A 24,364-nucleotide genomic window follows, 5' to 3' on the forward strand; every position below is an offset into this window, starting at 1 on the left:
ACAATCTATTCACATTGAACCAGGTTTTATTTTTGAAATTAGCAGTTAATGCATAATTATGCAAAGCAAAATAATTAATAATCTGTCTGTGCAGTCAATTCTTTCATGAAAATATGGGGGACTTCATTGTATAACACTGCTTACAGTTAGTACATCAGTGGGAAAACAGACTCTGTTTTCAGCTAGTGCATTGTAAATAAAGATGCTCAGACTTTCAGATGCTTTTAAAAAAAATATTTAAGGTGAATTGTCTCCAAATTAATTGGAAGCTAAAAAACTAAATGCTTACTTTATGCTTGCAGTAAATGTTAATCCCAAATTTAGTGTTAATGTGACAGGTAACTGCTTGAAAAGATTCAGAAACAATGTAAGCTTCAAATTTAAGAAAAATACAATGATTTAATATTTGTCCTCTGTGAATTTTTTGGGAGTAAGAATTGGAAAGAATCCAGTTTTGGAATTGGAAACTGAGAGTCCGATTTTACAGCTCCAAGAAAAAAAATATCATACAGCCTGTTCCTGAATAAAGGGTCCAAGTCTGCTCATGCTAGGGGAGCTTTTTAATGTATTTGCATGTGTGCAGTGAGTCTGATGATCAAAAATACAGTGCATAAAACACATGCACACATTTATACCTACATATGCAACAGATACATACATAATTATGGTCAGGAAAAAGGTCTAATAATGAGCACCTTTAAATTTCCATGCTTGCAGTGTAGGAGACAGGTTTGTAGTATCTGTCAGTGAAGCAACCACTTGGAAAGGCTGTTATGGTTTTTCATCACCTCTAACCATTCTCTCATGTGGGTCATCATTTTATCTGTGTAAAACTTTCCCTATTTTATCAAAAGCTATCACACATACAGAGTTTTCTATTCAAGAAGTTTTCTGCTTTTATGTGAATTTTTTTTTTTAACTGCATGTAGTTCAAGAGGATTTACTAAGCTGAAAATCAAACATATCAGCTTTTTCCTCTACATAGTAGCTACCCAGGCAGTTGTGACTGGGCAGAGTACAGAGTATAAATGTCAGGATAAATTGCCATTTTCCATTAAGGATTGATGAACTAAATCCTCACTCAGGGAAATACATCTCTCTGGATTTAAACCTTTTGGCTCCAGTCCATTTCTGTAGTCTGCCCTGCACTTACTGAGAAAAGTCATTGATGACTATGGAAGTTCTGTCTAAAGATGTAGAGGGATCTTAAGACATATTTTTGACCTTACAAAGATGAATAGATTATTTGTTTCTGTTGGTAGCTCATGTCTTCAAAACTATTTCTTGCTACATAGCAAAACCACTTTGATCTGCAATTAAACATTTTCTTATATAATCTGGAAAATGTATGCATTATTGGCAAAACTAGAAGGAACTGAGTACAGAATGCAGAAAAGGAAAGTAACATTTCATTTTATTTTTACATTTATTCAATGGAGTTGAGAAACAAGTGTAACATAACACTTATTTTACAAACTTGAGCATTAAATATTAGAAAAAGGACTTACTGGCCTTTGATAAGTAGTTTGGGACATGCATGCTAATATGAAGCCAGTTTTGGATGACAGACAATTAAATGCAGAAAAGTGAGTTAACAAAATTTTCAGACACACTGGAAAAGGTGACATATCCTTTTATATCCCTTTATCCAAATGTAATTTCTCCATTTTTCCACAGCTTCCCATCCCATGTCCACTTTCTAAATTTTAAACTAATATTACAAAATAAAATATTTAGAAATACAAATAATACACCCAATAAAGTACATTAATTATGATGAATGATAAAGGGAAAGAGAATCTGGCATAGTTGTCTATGTGGTAAGGATTTTTAACATGGAAGCAGTCAAAGATACAGAAAAGTCTTTTCATTACTGACATTGCTGAACTACACACACTGTGTTGACTTCTCTCCCTTTTTCTGTCAGTGCTGGTTGTTTTGCTTTTGTTTGAGTCAGTCTTGTCCGTATTGTCAGGGGCACTGCAATTTTTTGTCACTGCTGCCAGGACTCCATTCTTCTCTTCTTCATCATCATCATCATCAATAATCTGATAGGGAACAAAGCAGCAGGTACTTAAGTGCATGTTTCATCACCTGCTTACGTTAGAGCTGCAGCAAATGGGATTTTTCTTATAACTCCTCCTATGCCTCACTCCTTGCCTTCAAGGACAAGCACTTGCACACACCAGGCAGCTCCTTTCAGCTCCCAAAGCCTCCATTTATGGGAAAAACATTGACTTAAGCAACACCATACAGCAAAAACTTCTGAAACACAGTCAAGCAAATCTGGCTTTGTTCAAATATGGGCAAGGAACTTAAGATAGCAGCAAATCCCTGAAAGGCACAACAGTAAACTGTCTTCTGCTCAGGGCAAATAGCAGCAAAGGTTAGTGCCCAGATGTGAAGGCAAAGCCCCAGCTGGAGATGGAGGGAGTGGGGGAGCTGCCAGACCAGCCAGGTGAGCTGGCTGCACCCCAAATCAAGCACCCCAGGATACAAGACACTCTCCTTGTGTGCAACTGGCTACTTCATTCTGGTGCTCTGTGATAAAAATCAAGTGACTTTAAAAATAAAGAGGGACAAGCCCCACCTGCAGATGACTTAATACTAAATAGCTTGTGATACCTTCTGTCGAGCCCTGAAACACATGCTTTAAGTTCAAAGTTATGCTAGGGCTAAGAATATTTTTATGGGCTTGACTGCATGAAGACAGGTCTTTGGAGAATGTTGTGTAAGCCTTCTGGTGGGTTTTGTTTCACTGATTAGAAATGGCTCAGAGCCATATAGTCCATGTATGAAATTTTCACCCTTTGAAGTCACTGGGTTTTCTGTTACTGACTCAGAGGACACAGGATTAGACATCAGCTGCAGCTTCAGCTCTAAAATTTCCTTGGAATTTCTGGGGTATTCAGTTTGACTTGGGATATTGCAGAGACACCAGCAGAAACAAGCTACAAAGACTGGTTCCAATTTTGTATCTAAACTAAGCCTTATTACATATACTTTGAGGAGGGGTCATTTTAACTCAGGTAGGCATACATATAATTTTTATTTTCTTCTGATAGCTTTATTACCTCCCAAATCAGTAGGTGGCATAAATGTAAGACAAGTCTAAAAATAATATTTGTGAAGTATAGAATGCAGAATCTCTTTCTTCTGATCAACTTGCTTTTTTCCATTTGCATCATGAGAACAGTTTACACAAGGACAAACTTTTGAAAGGTTAAGATGTACATCCCCATGTGCAGCCAGACAAAAAGCTCATTTAAATATATCCCAGCTATTAAAGTTAAAGAAAGCCAATTAAGCCACCTAAATGTCTCCATGCTGGTACAGAATTGCTCTTCTGCCCAGGGTGCATGTGTACAGCACAAGTCCTGTCTTCTTCATCTAAAATTACTGACACCCTTGAAAATTAAAGTGGAGTCTGGACAACGTCCTCAAATTGCTGTGAATCAGTGAAGCAGAACAAATGGCAGTAGAAAAGGGATTAATATAGCTTTCCACTTCCAGTTAAAAAAAGAAAAAACAATAAAACAGGGATATTTTATTTGAGAAAGAAACATAGCTCAACACAACGTATCATCCTAAAAATACACTGACAAAAAAGCCTTGGTCATCCTCCACCTGGCCTTCCACACCTCTGCAAAAGACTGGGACAAAAATCTGCCTATAAAGCATTAAGAGGATCAATCCATAAAATTCCAGTCTAAACCTTAAATAATCCCCAGGGTAGTACTAAAATTCACACCACAAATTTTTACTTGAGGCCTGACTCTCTTATAAATATCTCTCTCTCCTGCTTCAAAAAGTTCAGGCAGCTGAGTCCCCTGAGTGCTGGCAATGGCAGAGGAGTCTTTGTCAGCAGTGCCTGGCACTTGAAATGAGGCATCGGAGCAACAGCCTAATGAATGTACTCAGCACTTCCAAAGTTAATAAAATAAAGGAACCTGACAGAAGAGTCCTGACTTTTTTCCCCTGCTTTCATTTTCCATTGTGACATCTGTACTTCAAAACCATCAGGATTTGGGGCATTGCTCAGTTTAAGAATCTATTTTTCTCTCAGGTAGGGCTGGCTATCAGTTGCTCAGAATCAGTTTTACTTCAGAGCATGAAAGGACATTGTGTACGTGCCACTTCTCCTTTCTCACAACTGTGTGTGAGCGATTCCCAGGAGGCTGATGTGTTATGAGGCTGTTCTTGACTCCTTTCAGCTCCCCAAGGGGCAGTTCTTACTTAAGCAGAAAATACCGTAAGCAGTGCATATGTACAGGATTCTATCTGCAGTGCAACAAGGCAGGGCTCTTATACAACAGAGGGGAGTTTACAGCAAAAGTGCTGTATCACATAGCCTGGAGAGACCTAGTCTAGAAAAGAACCATACCTGCTAATTTATAAAAAACTGCAGTCTTATAGAGTGGGTTTATCAAGGGACTGTTTCCAGACTGTTATGAAGAACTGAGCATGATGAAAGACTGAGCCGGTTTACATTATATCAAAAAAAGAAATTGTGTTGTGAGTGTTCAGCTGTGGCTCCAGTTTTAAATGTCATACTAGATTTTTTTCTGGATGCCAGCTGTCAATGAGGAAATGGCAGCTGGCACTAAGGAGGGTTCTGTTTAGATACCAAATCGGTACCATCCAGGAAAGATGATGTACATCACCCAAAAAGCCTATGTCACCTGATACTGGGGCTGCTGTTTGCACTAAGTGGAGTGTTTGCTGACATTCAAGAGCCAACAGAATTGAGGAAAGTTATCACTTTCACTAGATAAAGCTGCTCAAGTTTAAAAATATTTCAACCCAGTGTTACACACCTGGAGCTTATGTAGTGCTCATAAACACTGCATGAGGCTTCCACAGAAATACCACAGAGGCTGAACATCACATTTAAAAATTATTTTCAGTTTTCAAACTGTTCTCCATTCTGCCTTAACAGTGGAGGTTCAGGTAAAACACAGAGGAAACCCAAGGAATATTTCCGTGCTTTATAAGAGGGTACAATTAATCCCTTTGTACAAAAGAGAAGAAGCTCAGGAGAGGCAACCTCTCCTTTGCAGCAGCCTGTTGCTCTGGAGCTGATGTGAATTCTGCCTGACCTCCCTTGCAGCAGGTGGTTCCTCTGCTTTTGCCATTAGCTTTGAAGGTGTCTCTGTGGGTCCTGGTTCACATCATGTGAAACATTGCAAGAGCATGGATATGATGAGCTCTTTTCACCAGTTGATGTTCTAAACTGGAGATCTCAGGGGCTTCAGAAGGGTTTGATATGCTGGTGCCCAACTTCTTCAAAGAGCAAAGTGGGAAGCAAGTGAGTACAACTAATTCCTATACAAGAGAGAAGGTGACATTTCCATTTCACCTCCTACATTTATTTACATAATTCTGAGTGCAAATTTTCCATCAGCTCGCATATGGGAATAACAAACTGGGACGTGAGATTTCCAATTAACCTGTGTCCACAAGAGAATACGATAATGAGGACAACACATTTACAGTGACGACACTCACACATAATTTGCTAAGTACCTGCTAGACACCGACAGAGATTTTAGCTGGTATTTTTGCCCTTGTGATGTTTTTGTTTTTACAACAAGAAATAAGAAATACAAGTCAGGTGTGCTCTCCATGACACCCTGATCAGTAAGCAGTGCGTGCCCTTGGCTACAGTAGGAAAAGGACATGACAAGCACGTCCCTTATTCTACAAAGCTGCAAGCTGATCTAGGACCAAACAACTGCTCCTTCTCTTATATCCCTATCTTTGTGTGAGCAAGAAGTGCATTTTGCTTGCTTGCTTACTCCTGATACCCAGCAGAAGGCAGGAAACAAGCCTGAACTGAAAGTCTATTTTTTATGGTCATTAAGTTCATCACAAAACTTTCCTTTCTGATTTTACAGCTGTACCTCCACGTACTTCCATGCACATTTTTTAAGTCTGCAAGTTCCCATGTCCACCCCATCTGCAAGCATGAGTACCTGCTCCAGATGAAAGGGAATGTGACAGAGGCAGCTGAAGGCAAGGGCAGTATAAGTGCCCTTCACAGAACCGAAGATGCTTAATCATCCAAGCACTGAAACACTTTACTTTCTTACCCAAACCTCCAAGCAGCTTTTTTTTTTTTTTTCTGTACACTATGAGCAAAATGACAACCACTTACTTCACAAGATGGATATGCTCACAGGGAATTGTCACTGATGTTACCTTGCCAGTAAAAATTGCTTATAGGCTTTACACTCAAATCATCACTTGAAATGAGTGTTTGCCCATTTGCAGACAATCTCCTGATAGACATTATCTCATAAAGCCCACTGGGGTGGCTCAGCTTTGTGTCCATTTTGCAGTCTTTCTCCACACACCTAGACCCAACACCTTCTAAAATATTCTTGTGCATTTATAGGATCTTTCATCCAAACAGCCAAAATCTCATATTAATTGATGAACTATCTAGACATAACCACCCCCACTCACATATTGCCTGATCTTCAAAAGCTTTTGAAGCTCCTCCATTTGAGCTCAATATCCTGTTTCTTGAGTATATTGAGTAGCTTTGCTTAGGCATTTGTGATGCTCTGTTCTAATTTGGCTTAAACAGTTAACAATCTTTCTTCTTCTGGACATTTATCCCTGCAGCACTCAACCAAATTTCTTTCCACCATTTTTTTTTTTCTTCCTGTTATTCCCATTTTCCATGTTTTACTTTTTTCTATTAATCCAAAATTTCATAAGCTGCTTAAAATTTTCTTTATCATGCATATTAGGTTCAGTTCCATAATTAAAAGCTGCAAGACAATCATCTTTCAGCTTCCTAGTGATTTATTTTTCTCTGCTTATGAAAGCACTGCTATACACTGAAGATGGAAGATGCGACAAAACCTCTTCATGAACCTGTCCTCATTATTTCAGCAACCATCAGACTCAAAAAATACCTATGTTGTTTTCATATATTTTTATTTTAAGTATATTTCACAGCATTTCAGAGTTGTGAGAAACTCTTTAGAGCCACAAAAGCACTGTTATAATAATGATTCAGAAGGGAAAATGGATCCCTGTCTGACTTCAGGTGCAGCTGCTGAAAAAGAAGGTGAGAGCAGAAAGCTACAGGGAGCTGATACACCCAGAACATGAAGACATCTGCCAGGAGATTGACTCAGATTCCATGCATGTGCAGGTTTCATAAATGGAATGCTACAAACTCTTTTTTTTTTCCCATATTTCTGTAGGATCAAGTCACCAAGCTCAGCCCAATGTTTGAACTGTGAGTAAATGCTATTGCTGGGGAGACAAGAAGTGCCTGTGATTTTTGTGAGACATCCAAAACATTTTATAAATGGCCATAAAGCCCGTATCCAAAGAGAGAAGGAAGATTGCTTCAGTTTGTTTGATCTCTTCCAAAAAAGCTCCAGGTATACAAATATTTTTTTTTCTTTTTCTCAAGATTATTATTTTTTCCCTGCCCTAATTCTAAAAGAGAAACTACCTTAAATACATTTACCATTAGTGCTAAGATAATTCATTCTTAGCAGATGCAATTTAAATCCAGTTTGTAGGACAACAGCAAATAATTTACCTTTGGAAGTTCCTTTGAGCTGAGTTGGTGCAGAGTGCAGAAATGAGTCACAGCATACTCTAACAGTGCTCCAAAGATGAAGCTGAAGCAGATACCAAGGTACACATCAATTGCCTTAATAAAGCAATTAGCATTTGGGAGTGAAGTCCTGGCTCCCATCATCAGTGTTGTCATTGTAAGGACTGTGGTGACACCTATGGAATGGAAAAATATATGTTCTAGTGTAACACAAATGGCACTGAGGGCCTCTACTGCAGGAGAGCTTTCCCTGGACCTGAAACTCCTAGGATGCCACAGCATTTAATGGGTCATGTTTTAGTAAGAAGACTTTAAAATTAACTTATGACTCCTAAGTTAAATGAGTAAAAACAGTAACAGAAAATGTTAGCAAAGCTAAGAAGACTAGAAATTAAAATGAGAGAGATTTTGGTGTCATAGAATGTATAATTATGATTAACACATTATTATTGCAAATCTATGCAAGAGGTCCCTTTAAAATATTCAGATATCATTTTGCTCAGGGTAGTTGCCCACTGGCCTCATTAAATGTGAAATCCTTCTTTATTCCCTGTTCTGTAGGAGTATTTTTTCCATCCCACCTGCAGCCTGATCAAACCTGATTTGCATTCTTTCCCTTTCAGAATACCCTTTCTTTGAAATTAATTATATTTAATCTCTTATAATTCTCTTGTTATTCATGTGTTAATTATTATGTATCGTGAGACCTCACAAAAGCCTCACAATTGTCTGTGCATGCCATGTATTTGAATATGTTTAAATTACTTCCAAAATGACAGCTTTTTACTTTGCTTTCAGCAGCCTCCCCTGCCTATAAGTCTCCTTCCTGTAGCTGCCAAAGGCATTTTTCTTAATTAAAGAACAGCGAGGCTTTAAGGGGAATCTACATGATGCACTGAGTATGGCAAACCCAGAAAGAAATTCCATAAAACTCAGAAGTGTTTGCAGCTTCAGGACATGGATGCCAAGTACGTGTGATGGAGAAGGCATCTCAACCACCCAGCCCTTGGTGTGGGTTGGTTTATCAGCCTCTCACCTATGCAGATTCTGGCTGGAACTGACGACTGGCTTATCCAAAATGACACCCAGGAGAGCACAACCAGAAGGATTGATGGCACATATGTCTCTAATATGAAATACAAGATGTTTCTCTTGAGTTCAAAGTGAAACACGAGTTTTGGGTAACGTCCTGTGGAAGGAGCAGGGAAAAAAACATTGTGAAGGTGCAATTCATGAAAAGATCTGGGAAATAACAATCTGTATTACTTTGGTGCGCTATAATGTGGAAAAAGATTAACAAAAAAGCTTGTAAAAATTAAACGCAACACTGAAAAATTCACATTGAAGACTCTGAACTGAAGGAAACAATCAAATATGTAACATTCAGTCACCATATCCAATTTTATTAAAGACACCTTGAATTGGAAATTAAACCAGGATTAGTGAATGAAAAAAATAAATTCATCAATGCATGAAGATGATGTTTCATCATGTAACACAAGGCAAGGAAATTGGAAATCACATATGGATTTAGCTGCCACTATTCATAACAACGAGTGAGCTACTGTACAAACTAGAGGAGTAAGGATTATCATTTCATGAAGGTGCCATGTGTTCTTACCTTTAACTATCTCACATATCCAGTTTATTTTTCTTTTCATTTACTATTGCTCAGGATGCAGATTGAGTGTACCTGCTCTGAAATTGCTAACCTACCTCTTACACTCCACTTAAATCCAAGCAGTATCTTTGCATCCTTGTGATCTATTTGTCCTTTGTATTAGTGCATTAGAGTGTTTGTGTTGCCCTGAGCAGTGTCACTGATGTGGCTCAAATTATTTGCTTCTAAGTCAGTGATTTCCAGAAGATGAACTTTTGGGATCACAGAGTCAAATACAGAATTGTGTCTCATGAGAGGACAGCACACTCATAAGCAAAGCCTGAATTTCTTATCCAGCTCACTAACTGAGCAAAATTTGGCTATATTGAAGCACACAGTCTGAAATTGTTATCAGTTCAGTGCATTACTGGAAAACAACAGCTTGCTTTTTAAATGGGCAGAAAAGATTTCTTGTTCTGAAGCTCCAGGTTACAAATTAAGTGTTATTAAGTTTTTACAAAATAATTTTAACACCATTTGCATGCCAGTGAAATATCAATGAGAGACTAATGCTCTGTAGCCCAACAGCTTTGGCTTCCACTATTTTAATATGAAACCTCTCCTCTGGCACCAATATCTGCTTCCAATGCTGCCTGCTGTGAGTCAGGACAGAGCTACAGAACACTGAATTCATTTCAGCAACAGCAATATAGGCACAGACAGGCTATTTTTGCATCCCTCAGGTGCACTGTGAGACACAAAAAAGAGCACTTTTTAAAGCCTGAAGTGCAAGCAGTGGATGCCAAGAAATGTCTTATTGCTCCCAGATGAGAAAATGGATGGCTAAATTTCAATTTTTAAAAGCACTGTATATATTGCAGCAAAAGAACAATAACAGGATTTTTAAAACAGAAGGAATTGCAAGATTATGTAGTCTGACTCTAATCACAAACCACCAAATTTCCTTAATCATCCCTTGCTTTGAACGAAATAATTTTGGTTGGAATAGAGCCCACCTTTCACACAGACATGAAGACTTAGTCTGAGGATATCTAGACCCACACCATTTCTCTTGGTAAATAATTCTGTTTGCTAAGAATCAGTGCCTAATTTCTAATATTAACTTGTTTTCAGTTTTCTGCCACACTGACCATCTCTTCCCTACTTAACTAAATAGTCCTCTGGTAATTCTTTCTCCTTCCAAAGGTAAAAAATACACTGTATTTAGGGTTTTTCTTTGTAAATTCAGTATATTGAAATCCTCAAGTGTCCAACTGAAAGAAAGGGCACAAACATTGCAGTTAAATTATCTCCATGAGGCAAGAGGTACAAACATGTTTTACACCATTATCACATTTTTATGTGAAAAGAGGGACATTACACCAGTGTACGTCTACCAAGGCTGTGACTTTTACCAATACAGTTGTTTCAATAGATGCCATTTTGCTCACCAAAACTCATTTTAAGTGTATGGAGACCAAAATAAAGCACTCAGAAGTCAGGGAGTGAAAAACTTCCAGCTGACTGTGCAGCCTTACTTTGCACCCAGCCACGCTCTGAAATGAGCACAGTGCAAAGGGAAAAGGGGAAAGCTCTGAGCCTGTACAACAAAAGGCTACAGCACAAAGCACTTGTAGGGAAAGAGAACTGGATACTCCACAGAAGCTGATTGTGTTGTGCTTCTGTGTGACCACAGGGAAGGACGTGCCCAGCAAAGGGGAGTGAAGAGACCTGACCTTCCTTCCTGCAGGAGCCACAGGCACCTGGGGATTTCCTGAGGTTCAGCCTTAGAAGAACTCGTTGTTAAGAAGGAAAACCCTGACACAGTCAGCACAGCCATACAATTACACCCTCTCCTTGTTACTGCCCTACAACTGTATCTCTGTTTACCTCAGCATAAAAGTTAAGTGCATACACGTAGAGTTAGTTCAAAATATCAAATTTAAAAGCCACAGTTTGCAATTTCCAAGTTTAGACAAGTCCTTTGAATATTCTGGTGTTATTATTTTTTCTGATGACAGAAATTTCTGAGGTTATATGAACAAAGAGAAATAGAGATGTAACCGATTATAGCTGAGTGGCTTTTTGGGGAATGAAAAAGAGACATTTCTCTAACCTTAAGGCTTTCTTCTTGCCAGAATCCAAAGACGTATCATGGACATGATAATAATAGTGTCAGCATTTCTCTAAAGGGTTCAGAAGAGCTTTTATAATGGAAATTTTGAAGCAACCTATATATAGAAATCATCAGAGCTCCTCCTGTAATAAACTGAAGGAATCAGTACTTGAGAAAAAGTATTCAGTGCACACTTATCATGCTAAAGAAATGAGCAATAGGCTAAAATGAAGATAGGGAAATATTGCAGTCCTTTTTTCATCTACACCACACATCTACCAAAAGTTATCATCTTTAAAAAGAACAGATTTGCTGCTCCTGTTGCGTGAGCTGCATATAAGAAAGTAATTCTGTATCTCATTGCCTTTGACTGGCACATCTGAGACCATGGTGCCATCAGCCAGAACAAAATGGAAACAGTTTCATGAAATCCTAGTCCTGACTTTACTAAAGTTAACTCAAGTACAGCTCAAATTAACTCCTCAAAACTGTCAAGTTTGCCACTTTCTTGACAACAAAATACTTGCATTAAAATGAAAATATGTTTTTGCTTTCTAGTTTCTGGCCCATGATGAATGTCACCTCAGTGTGAGACTGCTCTAATTTAAATTTGTTAACATGATAGAAATAATTTCTGTGCAGATGCCTAACTGCAGCAAAGGCACAGCATTAGCACTTATCAAAGTATTGAATTACTCTGTGTAACAATTTCTCAGATGAACCGGAACTTAAATGACTGTCAGTATATACACTCTAAACACACCACAAGGTGAGGTATTCCACTCAGGTGACCCACAGTGGAAGAGCATTCAGCTGAGTAATGCAGGCTTTAGTGAATTTATGAGAGAGCAGGAGTACAGAAGTAGGCAGTAGCTCTAAACTGTAGATGAAGGACAAATCCAAACAGCAGATGACAGGCTCCATACCTACTCTCACCCTCTCTACTGCTGAGTACCCTAAAAAGGAGAAGGTCCAGCTGACCACTGTTGTTAAAGCATCATGAAATTTATACCTGCACAGGCTTTTCTCAGTAGCTGAGCAGGCCTAGGCCTACGTCTGAGTCAGATCTTTCTAAAGGCAGTAAAAACTAGTTTATGTCATTTTATAACTTGCCATTGGAGTTTGGCTTTTGGCTTTTAAAATTATAGTCTAATTTACAGTTCTGATTATCAGACACTTTGTATAGACTTGCCATTGATGATTCTGTCAGCTGCACTGCTTGAGAAACACATAAACCCTAAACAAGCCTCCTTTTCACCCTAGGTCATTAATTTTCTGATTATCCGATTTTTCTGTGGCATCTGTTCCCAGCTGATGGCAGAATGCTGCATCTTTGATCTTTCTGCACCATTTCTGACCAGTGAATGGTCCCAGCAGAGGTAACTAAGGAAGGATTGATTCTCCATAAATACTGTCAGCAGTTCTTAATTTCCACTCTGGGTGTTTTGGGATGGGACCATCTTCCCCACAACCACTTCCTGTGGACTTTCTGCTGAACTCTACTCCAGTAAAAGACTGCTCCACATCACTCTTTATGTAAGAAGCACTTTGGTGTCCTGCACAGAGGTGTGCAGCCAGGCACAAAGAGCATCCTTTTCTCTCTCATGAATTATTTATACTAACCCCTTGGGTGTCTGCTAAAACGTGTGATGTACAACTCACACAAGTATGTCAGTGTAGTTCTACCGATGCATCATTTCCTTCTCATCTTGCATCTTTTAAGGGCAAAGGACAGGAGAGCTTAAAATAGATTTTACTGGTTTAAGTATACACTGAAAATGTAGTTTTCAGTATGCAATTTTGCTGTTTGCTTGTTTATAATGAACATAGGTAATGAGTAATCAGAATGTCCCCACTTACAAGATAAATAAGTTGTGCAACTGAAATGAAATCCTCTGACTGCTGCAGAATGCTAAGGATGCCAATAATAAATTGCTAATATGCTATTACACCTCATTTGCCCCCCCCCAAAGAAAAAACTTTCTTCTGTCCTTCATAGTTTAAATCTTACAAGCCACCCCTTTTCTTACTTGCTTTTCAGAGGTGAACTAAAGGAAATGAAAGTTCAGGCTGGGCTTCTCAACAAGTGTTTCAACTTCATGAAAATACTTTACAAAAAATAAGTTTGAAATTCAGATTTTCTAAGAATGAAACAAACCCTTTCATGTAGTGTATATGTATATTTATCCACTTAGCTTACCTTACAAAAAAAAAAAAAAAATAAAAAACGAAAGCAGAAAAAAATTTATGCCACCAAAAGTTTTCCAAGTGTTGAGGTGTATTTATGTCTATGCCAAAAAGAAATGCAGAGGAGGTAAAAAAAAAAAAAGCTTCCTAATATCCTTGCTATTCTTTCAATTCATTGCATTTCCATATGGGTTTATGTTACTGTAACTTTTTCAAAATTTCAAAAATTGTTTTCTTTCTAAACTGTTCTACATTACAGAAGTATCTCAGAAACAACTCATGATGGAAAACATCAACTCAAGTGGAAAAGCTTCTTTACAAAGAGGGATGCTATGAGCTCAGAGAAGTAAATTGAACATAACATGATAACAGATAGATGTGCATAGGTAATTGTTTGAATCTTAAGTTGAGGCTGACTGAAGACTCACCAGGTAAGATTATTACTGAAAAGCTCTGAGATTCTTTGTGAGCCCTGTATGGCAAAGAATATGTTCTCCAAAGTAACAATTGGAGAGAAATTACAGACAATAAAAGAACTGATAAAGGGAACGGGGGAAGTTATTCAGTGCCTCATACCGCAAAAGGAAAAGTACCGAAAAACCTAGAAAAACTTGATTATTAACTAAATAATTTTGGGAAATTGCAGATGAGCCTGTAGGACAAAGCAAGGGAGTGCTTCTATTTAGAAAGAGACTGTGACTGATGAACATACTCTCTTATACAAACTTTATATAAACTATATATAGTCTGTATACATTTTGATTTCAGATCACTAATTATAAATGAGAATAACTCCTCCCTGCCTTAGCTGTGACATCCCCCCAAGAGGCTGATAAGAGGCAGTGACCAGGGAACCACAGAGTTTTAGCAGTGCACAACCACACAAGGGCTGAGGGGCCTCTAGCCCAAGGAGGATAAAGCAGAATTTGAGACAAACATCAAAACCCTGGCAGCAACTGCAGGCAAGAACAGCAGCCAGCTCCTTTTGCAGCCTTTTTAACAGAGCAAATATCTTGTCTTTGTGCATCAAGGAGCAGAGATTTAATTTACGCTTCTGTCTCTTCTTTCCTTCTGTTCTGCCAAAATAATGCCATTTGAATATGCCAGTTTGTTGACTTGACATTTTCCAAGTGGGGATGTGCACCGAGCCCTGCCTGCCATGCCTCTCCTGCCTTCTGGGCTGGAGGCTCAGCATTAGACTGGACCTGAGCAAGCTGAGCCTCTTCCTTCCTGCTGCTGCCAAGGACTTGACAGGAGGGCTGAGCAGTGGGTGCAAGACTTGAGGAAAGATGCTGGGAAAAAGGCTATCAACAGCCAATTAGCATGAAGTCTTAAATTATGTTTTTGCTTCTTTCTCTGACTAAAAATGGAAATTGAGATTATTTATTTATCGTTTGCTGTGAAAATAGAAGCATTTATCAAGTGGGAATACATAGGGTATGTCCTGTGCCCAAAACTATTCCCTAACATGATGACATACCATGAGTGTGTTAGGAGTGGAGTTAGCACATTGGAGAATGGGACTGGAGTTCAAAACTATGTCACCAACTATTACAACCTAAGTAAAACAAGGGAATTCAACAACTATGAAGTCCTGCATTCAGATGGGAATCACCAGCTCCCAGAGATCAGAAATATGTGGTTACAGGGCAAAAAGGGAGTCAGAGAACTAAGAGGAATCACTAGCTGAACAAAATCAAAAATGCATGATAATTTTCAGCACAAAAAGGCAAATATCAGCCTAGAATGCTTAAAGAGGAATAGATTTCATGAAGCACATGAAGTAAACCCTTCCATCCTCAGGGGATATCTAATGGGAACCCATTTTTGGGTGCTGCATACCAGCAAAGAGATGAAAATTCAATGGGTGAACAATAGCAAAAACAGTATATCTAGAAAATTTCTTACATGAATTAAAAAATAGGAAAATTGTTGGTCTGAGAAAAGATATATAAGTCTTGATACAGTGAAAAGGCTGCTGAAAAAAGAGCAGGACATTTGTCTTCAATATCCCATAATGGGTTTGAAATGCAGCAAGGGAGATCAAGATCAGACATGAGGAAAATATGCATGTAATAAACACCAGGAAAAAAATCATTGAGGGAGGCTGTGAAGCAGACACTTTGGAGGTTTGTCTGACTTACTCCTAGAAACATCTGTCAGGAAGTCGGCTGCAGATATAGATGACCTTGCCTTGTGACACAAGAATAGATTAAATGAATTTTTAAAATGTATTTCAGCCTTATTTCTATGATTATTTATACAAAAAGCTAGACTGTAACCATTCTTCATTGCTTTTATGTTTTTCCAATAAGAAAAGCAAGCTTTTCATATTAGTATTTATTACTTTGAGAATGCAGGTGGTGTTGGCTGGACAGCTAAAATAAAATCGTAGCACCCACTGATGTAGATAATATGGTTTGGGAGTCCAAGAGTTTATCAGTGTACAAAGAATGAGGACTATAGTTAAAGACATGTAGGAAATGGTCCTAGCAATTTAATTACCCATGTCCAAAATGAAATTGTTCTGTACCAAAACAAAATCAACACCAAATGCTAGCCAGAAATCTAGCTAACATCATTCAAAGCGACTTACTATTATGTGATTACAGTAATGTGATTACTATTATGTGATACATGCTGTTCTGCAAACAAGATTAATCCTCAGTGTCCTTTTCTTAAATTTACTGAAGTTACTTATGCAGGAATTTTGCTGACTGCATTTTAAATTTGGCTCTGTGGCTGTACGTGAACTTGGGTTTTGCACTGCTGTACAATATTTCACTTGCACAGCAGCTGTACTGCCTGTTCAAGTTCACAGAGTATCAAACCCTGATTGCTTTTTTTGCTGTGCTAGGAAATACTGCACACAGCTCTTCCCTCATAACTTTAGCTTTAGCCCTTTGAATTGTAGTGGTTATAAATAGCTGTTATTTATAATGTTATTGTTATTTATAAGCTACTCTCATATCTATTAATGGCCCTGAGGAAATGCAAAACATAATTTTTTATTTCAAAATTGATTACACAGCTCTATAATCTGGTTGCTTTTTTCTTTTAATATGGCCTGCAGTAAGCACTGCTTTCCAAAAAAACTATAGAAAATAGCACCTAGTTAAGAATTACTCAATAGAAGATTAAGAGGATTTGGGGATTAAATTGTAAAAGCACTGCATAGCATTTGATAACATGGCTGTCTTGAACAGGAGATCTGGAACAAACAGGTGTGAGAAATTTTAACTGAATTAATTTGTGTGTCTTAAAATGTGTAATTAAAACAAAAAGTGCCTTTTGACCTATACATATGATTCCTGCCAACACAAAGGGAGGAAGACAGCATGATTCACCAGAAGAGTACAGTTCATCTGATACCTCTTCAACTCTAATTGGAAATTTGTTTTAGTCAATTTAGTTAAACAACAAACAAAACCAAAAACCAACCAAAACAAACAAACAAAACAACCAAAGTTTTTGTCTTTAAACTACTGATTCTGTGATAGAATGTGATAGGAAATAAGCAGGTTTCCTCTTCCACTTTCGTGTATGGTGAACAGATCCTAATACCCTTCTGGGCAGAACAGTAGTAAAGGATTATTCTTTGACTGAACTTGATGCTGTTTACCCAGAAGCTGTAAAGAGGAAGACAAGCAGATGCCACTTACATAACTAGCAAGAAACTCTGTGATCCTTGAGCCTGCTGGTATGTATTTAATTTATACTTTTACATCCCTTTAGAGAACTTCAATATTTTAGCCTGAATTAATACCTGAAATTAGATCACAAGTTTCTCTGCGTTGTGTAATTAAAGCAGAAATACCCAATAATGGAATAGAGAAACTATATTTCTGTGATTCAGAATTAGAAATGTCCTCTGGTGAAACTGCAGTTTTGAAGGATGTGTGTGTCTTGATTTAAAGATCACACCCTTGTGTGGGTGTGCTGACTTGCAGAAGAGAAACCAGGTACACAGTGAAGAGCAGCAATGAAGGACCTGAGAGTAACTTAAAGAACAAAAAGGTTTTACAGGTCTTGAACTCTCTGAAATCCCTTTCAAAATCTCTGGAAAGTAAACAAGAGCACACTGTTCCCTGAGGTTAATTCCTGCAGTTAGGGGAAACTTTCTACAGCAGTTTCCTAAGCTCAGCAGAGGAGCAGGTCTGTGGAAATAGCCCTTGACCCTTCCTGGGCACAGGAACCTCAGGTCGAGCAATCTCCTTCCTGCTGCCACCAGCCTGGGCACTGAGCAACTCCTACAAGCAGTAGCCATGGAACTCAAATTCCTGCAGCTGTGAAAGCACACAGCATATTCTTGGAATTTCCACAGATGAATAGAGGCTTTTGACTTGCCTAGTAAAGCCAGAATGGCTGATCTGAGCTGGGTATCCCAAGCTCCCTGGTCTGTCTCTAATTTAAATGCCCAATTGCATGCTCCTCTTCCTTCACAAGAGCTCTCCCTGACATATGGAAGGAGCAGTAGATTCTTGTTTATAATTCTTTAGTTAATGTGTAGCCTCTCAGAAAATGCTCAGCCTTTATATTAGCTTGGTCCCTGCTTGTAACTTGAAAAGTATTTACAGCTTCAAGAATGTAATTATTAGAACATGAAAACCATAATCCTAACAGAAAGCAGTGTGCTCAGGTCCTTAATGCTGCTCTCTTTCCAAAGCCATAGTTCAAACTGCACCCACAAAGTGTTTTTAGGGGTGTTTTACCTGTCTCATACACAGCTTCAGTTACAGAGGTAAAGTGGTCTTCTACTGTGTACTGGGCCAGCTGGAGTGTGTCCAAACCTCGAACTGAATCATTTCCTCTGGTCCAGTAAAACATGACATCATTGATGTTATAACCCCCTGTAGTGAGACACAGGCCAACAACAGTGTTTATTTTGCACAATAATTAATTTGTGTTGAGCACACTTATGGTTCAGCTGTTTCTTATTTCTGAGAGTGCAATTAGACATAAATAATGATGGGTTTTGGCAGCTTGTAATGCCTGTTCACAACAAAACTTCCAACACCATGCAAAGTCTCCCAAGTTAAAAGCTGAGGTTTTTGGAGGTGGTCTTTTTATATCTTCTATTTCAGGAAAAATGACAAACTTATAAAATAGATTAGTACCACCTGGTATTCGAAAGGCAAAGTCTACTAGGATCTAAGCAAATAGAGCTTTTATGAATTACTGCACTTGCCAGCATTTTGACTAGACATGAAACGTGCCATGTGTTGCATCCCACGATGCTGTTCCTCGCTGCAGTGCCCTGGTCCTCATTCCCATAGAGATGGAGGGATGAGGAGAGCAGCACAGCTGCTGCTCACTGGTGCTCTGCTCCAGCCTGAGCCTGAATCATCACTTGGGACAAGATTTTGGCTGAGGAGCTCAGATACTTGCCAAGGACACCAGCTTAGAAGCTGATGTTTCTGCAGGCTCAACAGCATGGCACGCTTCAGGGGCCCCAGGAGGCTCCCTCTTAACCTTCAAGCAGTAATTAGGAGCTGGATGAATTATCTATCAGAAGGCAACTGTGTTTTGCACACACTTGTCAATGTGCAGCACAATCATAGCTAAAATACCTCTGTAGCTTTTCACCATTATATAAAAGGCAGCCACATTACAGACTAGTGTATATGATTAATTCAAAATTATGTTAATGTAATTTACATGTTAACAGGGAGCATTTGAACATCTTTTTCCTTTAGCTTACTTAGATCAATCATTCTTGTATTTGACAGATTTATATTGTGCAAGTTAATAGCTCAGCTTAGGGAACAGAAATATGAGCTGATGATTATTTTTAGACTTCAGTCACCTGAAAATAAATTACAGTGAGACAATAATACAATACCTTGCACAAGGGTATATGCAGCAAAACTAACAAAGCTCTAGAGTCACAGAAAAAAAACAGATGCATTAAAACAAAAAAAAAAGTGCCTTTAAATATTTTTAAGCTATTGGGGATTTTTCTTGCAATGGCAAGACAGAACTGATTTCTCCAGCCATCTCATGCAGGAAAAAAAGGAGTTCATAAGTTTTATTGTAAGGAAACACTAGGCTAGTTTTCCATTAAATGACAATTTCACCTGAAAATGTGTTCTCTGTCATTCTTTAAATGAAATATTGTTTTCACTATCACTGGCAGTTATATGAAAAGGCATAATGGCCTGGAATCTCTGCTCCCATTATCACATTTATAGCAATCAAAGCCAAAACACTTTTGTGTCAAAAGACTAAGCCAAAAGCATATACATCCAAGCTAAGTTTTCAATTCCCTAAAACCACATTCTGGGAAATTTCCCAGATTTGTGAGATGTAAAATTGAAGTAACATTTTCTATAAACAAATGATTGCATTGTCCTTAGTCAAAACAAGGAGGCTCATATAACCAGTTTTTATGCATGATTCCGGCCATGGATTTGTTTCACTTCCTTTCAGTATAAATGAACTGCAGACATTTAAATAAAGCCCAAAGAACTAGAGAGTTCCACAGTAAATTCCTTTTTGTTTTTATAAGATATTCAGCCTTCCAAGAAGTTCTTGGTGCCCACATGAATGATTAGAAGCATATCTTGAAACAGAGGTTATTTGTCTTTTGTTCCAAAATATTCTCATTAGTGGAACAATTAGTAGGTTTGGGTGATCCTTCCTATGAAAATTCTTTTAGCATAATAATTCCAAAACTCTTAAGAAGAATTTTTACTGAGGGAGCCTTCCCAATAGTCAGTAAAGTTAAATAGTACAATGCTCCCTCTGTGCAAAGTTGCTCTTTATTCAAGGGATTAACATTTTACTAATTATAAAACATTTCAAAAGTTTATAGAGACAAAATCCTTAAACCCATGTTATTTGGCTTTTAGTGTCACATAAAGAGAATAGAGATTACTTCTGAGTTTCTATCCAGCTAATTCCTCAAGCCCAGAATGTCTCATTCCTGTCCATTGTTGATAGAGTATGAGCTGCTAACGTCAATATGGTTAACTACAGGAATAGTAAATTTGGGATTAAACATTCATAATGCCTAATACAAATTAGTTTCTTTACCTTTCTGTTGCTAATTTTAATTTTCACTGATTGTCAAGCACAAGTTAAGTGCCTTCACGTGGCTCTTCACTGAATAAATGGTAAAGGACAAGTTCAAAAGGAAGCAAAATTTCAGAGACGGGCCCAAGACATGAATATGTATTTGGACTGGGGGTCTATGTGAGGGAAATGTGAGGACAAACCCTACAGCCCAGCAAGGATGAATGGCAGTGTTCCCTGCCACATGGTAGAGAGCAGGAACCCCCTCTGGCAGCACCAACCAAGGTGGGAGCCCTCCACTTTCCCAAAGTCACAGCACCCACATCAACAGGGACTCAGAGTGCCAAGTCTTTGCTTTCCAACAAATGCTAGCATTACCTTCTAAAGTATTGCAATAAGGCTGGGAAAAACAATAACATGTTGGCCAAAATGTGTTTTGCTATGTAGAAAGTACAAGTCAATTAAAGTTACTAACTAGCAATAGCAGAAAAGTATGTTGGAAAGGTCACTGGGGATGCCTTATTCTGTAAAGCTATTACTTCATCATATCATGACATATTTATCTTTATATTAATAATCACTTAACAAAAGCCTAACTCTTGTTTCAGTTCAAATATTTGCTATAGATTTTACAGTTTATTTATAAGCATCAATATTTGTGCAGATGTGTGTGTATGTCTGCATTCGCAATTCTTAAACCCAGGTAATGGTCTTGGCAAACAGCATCCTAGCAGGATGATGACATTATTCATCTATATATTAGCATAGCTTATCACAGGGAAAACAAACCCCATTTCCAGCCTGCCCCAAAAAAAAATATATTGCAGTGCATTGATGAGAAAAGGCCACAGCCCAAGATACACTCTTTCCTTTTTGTATTTTTTACTTCTATCTGTTTTCCTCAAAACTAAACACCAAAGTAATGGGAGCATTTGTTGTGACATGACTGGGTTTTCCCCTTGGACAGGAGACACTTGTGTGCTGTTGAAAAAGCAGATGGAATCAATCTGAAAAAAGCCTGGGTTTAGTTATATGGGGAATTCTCCTTTTTATTTTTTTTTAATCCTGTCAAATAAATTGTAAATTCCTGTGGGACATATATTTCATTCTGGAACTAAAGAAAATACTAAATGACTCATTAGGCAGTGCTGTTGATTTAAATCTATATACATTGATTTACCAATATGCTCTTCCAAAAGAAAATAAAGACAAATCTCAATTCCAATTCAAATCACTCTTTGTTAAACAGATCTCATAAAACTGTTTATTCTAGAGGGATGCCTGTGTGAAGAAGGTTTTGGGTTCATTTCCTTTGTGTCTCTGTCTAAAATGAAAATTTGTGGCAATCTAATTGGTCATTAACAACAAGAAATGAACAACACACACTTCTGAAATGATACAGAATAAAACTTGACAACTACTGAAAAGCCTTCCAAAAGATTTTGAGCATATATTGACACATATTTTATATATATTTTTTTCATCTTACAGAACTGGTTATACTTCTATGTTATCCCATGCAAAAATTATTTTCTAGAGTCTTGTCATGTGAATAATAGCAAACATTTAACTAAAGAAGTGAGTATTTGTGTGTTTGCAAAGTAACCTTGCCTACAAAGTATTAGAGGACCTATTTCAAAAAAATATGAGGATATTGATGGATAAAATGAAAAAAAAATATATTTACACTTCTTCAATTGATCACATTTTTTACCAGGGCACTGATACAGAGACATAATGAAATAAGTCAGAGCGAGATCTGAAAACAGTAAATTATGAAATATGAACTATATGCCTCACAAATAAGCCTTATTCTGATTTCTTTCTTTCCTAAAGTAATTTTAATCTCAGCAGGAAAAAATTACATACTCTCTGAAGGGGAAGAAAAAAATCTCATCTGTGCTAGAAAATGCCTGCTCACAGAACTCCCTCTGAAGACCAAGACAGTAACTGCAGGATGAACTGCAAGACCAAACCTGTGAGAATCTCACAGGATTTTGCTCTCTCATTAACTAGGACTGCAGCAGTTCAGCACTGCCATGCTCTTCCCAGTGATGCCATGTGCACATCTGTACACACATCTTTGCACACAGATACCACTGGAACTCAACAGGGAATGGCCACAGAACATCCCTTGCCCTCTATGGATATTCCAGCCACTCTGGCAATATCTAGCAGAAATAGATCACAGATATTTTTCTAATTGTATAAAACAATAAGAACTTCGTGTCTTACAGCTCTCCAGTTGCAAAGTACACGTCTGCTTATCCATTGGATATTTAGTCAGATCCATGCTGCATGAAACAGTTGTGGTGATCCTTGGAGGAAAAAAAGTTTTCTAAGTATTAATGCAACAAAATTGTTCATCAGTATAAATAAAAAAATGCCATGTATCCTTCTTGAAATAATACTTTCAGCCTAATATCTATTGTGAGGGAAAAAAAAAAACAACTATTATTTACTGGTATCTAATGTACAAGAGTAATACAATCCCAAACAGAAACCATTGCAGAACAGCTGAATTCAGTGACAGTCAAAAAAGGCCACTCTTTGCTCCCTTCTCGCTTACAGTGCACATTTTCCTTTGTTATTTGCAATATATTCTAAGATTTTGTTATATTTATCAAAACCTTTTCCAAAGGGTAATTCGCAATAAATCACACAAGTCCATCAGCACAGCTTGTTTTCCCCTGGGATACAAACTGGAATGGCAACATGCAATTCCTGTGTTCAGCCTGTACAAAAGCAAAAGGGTCTACTTAGGGAAAATCTATTCCTAAATTTAAAGATTTATTTATATTGATCAAGAATATTGCATATTCTCAAAACTACAAGACCCTACTTTTACAAACAGACCCATTTTCTTAAGCAGAACCTGGGAAGTTTAAAACATACATAGACACAATCATAAAGGCTGATAGGTGGTATTTACATACCTTATAGCATACAAGACTGTTCCATTAGGGTATATCCTTATAAGACGATTCTCAACAGTGACATCATGAAGAAAAGACTTTTTTGAATCAACTATAAAGGTATCTGGTACCCAAAGCATTTCCACAAGTCGACCATCTAGGCTCAAACTCTTATTACCATCGAAGCAAAGCCTCTCATCAGTCCATCGCTGCCTTAGAAATATGGTGGCTGTGTAGTCCTGAAAGAGAAAATCAGAATTATCATAGAAAGGGAGCCTGTGCTGTATTCACTTTTACAGAAGTATGTGGAAAGAGCTGCTGGGCACAAACTGATTCTCCATGTCCCTGGCACTCCAAGAGCAGCTGTACTGAATTCTGCCAAATTTTCTAGCACTCCACGTGAGGTTGGTAGATTTTGTTCTAATGGTCATTTACAGTAAAAGCTGCTGGCCTTAGTCTGGGGCTATGAATCAGCTGAAGTCATCAGAGCTTTGTAAGCAGATAATCTGGCTCTGTAAAACTTGAGTTTCAGAATGATTTATGTAAGTGGTTCCAAATCTCATTTTATTCACATAAGATAATAAATAAAGCATTTTTAAAGAGCACATGGCAAAAAGTTGAATAAATTCATATAGACAAAAGAAGTTAGTAAAACAGGAAAGGAATCTTTTAGCACAATTTCTCCTTTTAGCATCACAAAGGAAACAGTGGTACCAAATTTATCAAGACCTTGAACACAGCACTCAGTCCAATTCCCCTTCAATTTAAATATGCTTTGCAGTCCTACATTAAGACCACATTATTTCTTAGCACTTTTAAAACAACTTTTTATTTTATGGCGTGTTTTTATTAATATTATAAATTCATCTGAAGTTCTGACCTTATTTTCCCTTTCTAAATAGTAACTAATAATTTCTAATTACTAATACACTCATATTTAATATTTG

At 37.8% G+C, this 24,364-nt stretch overlaps 1 protein-coding gene across 1 annotated transcript in view; it reads right to left on the bottom strand.

The window, feature by feature from the left end:
* Positions 1–1,396: 1,396 nt before the first annotated feature.
* The window catches only part of LOC110473606 (gamma-aminobutyric acid receptor subunit pi), a 45,726-nt gene continuing 22,758 nt past the window's right edge, over positions 1,397–24,364 (bottom strand). Inside the window, exons 5-10 of the mRNA XM_021536258.3 lie at positions 23,439–23,656; positions 22,738–22,820; positions 18,201–18,338; positions 8,622–8,774; positions 7,568–7,761; positions 1,397–2,048 (exon numbers count right to left, since the gene is read on the bottom strand). Of these exons, the coding sequence (XP_021391933.1) occupies positions 1,734–2,048; positions 7,568–7,761; positions 8,622–8,774; positions 18,201–18,338; positions 22,738–22,820; positions 23,439–23,656 (1,101 nt within the window). The 3' untranslated portion in view covers positions 1,397–1,733. The remainder of the gene's footprint in view (positions 2,049–7,567; positions 7,762–8,621; positions 8,775–18,200; positions 18,339–22,737; positions 22,821–23,438; positions 23,657–24,364) is intronic.

This window comes from Lonchura striata, chromosome 7, assembly GCF_046129695.1.
Source record: "Lonchura striata isolate bLonStr1 chromosome 7, bLonStr1.mat, whole genome shotgun sequence".
Classification (NCBI taxonomy): domain Eukaryota; kingdom Metazoa; phylum Chordata; class Aves; order Passeriformes; family Estrildidae; genus Lonchura; species Lonchura striata.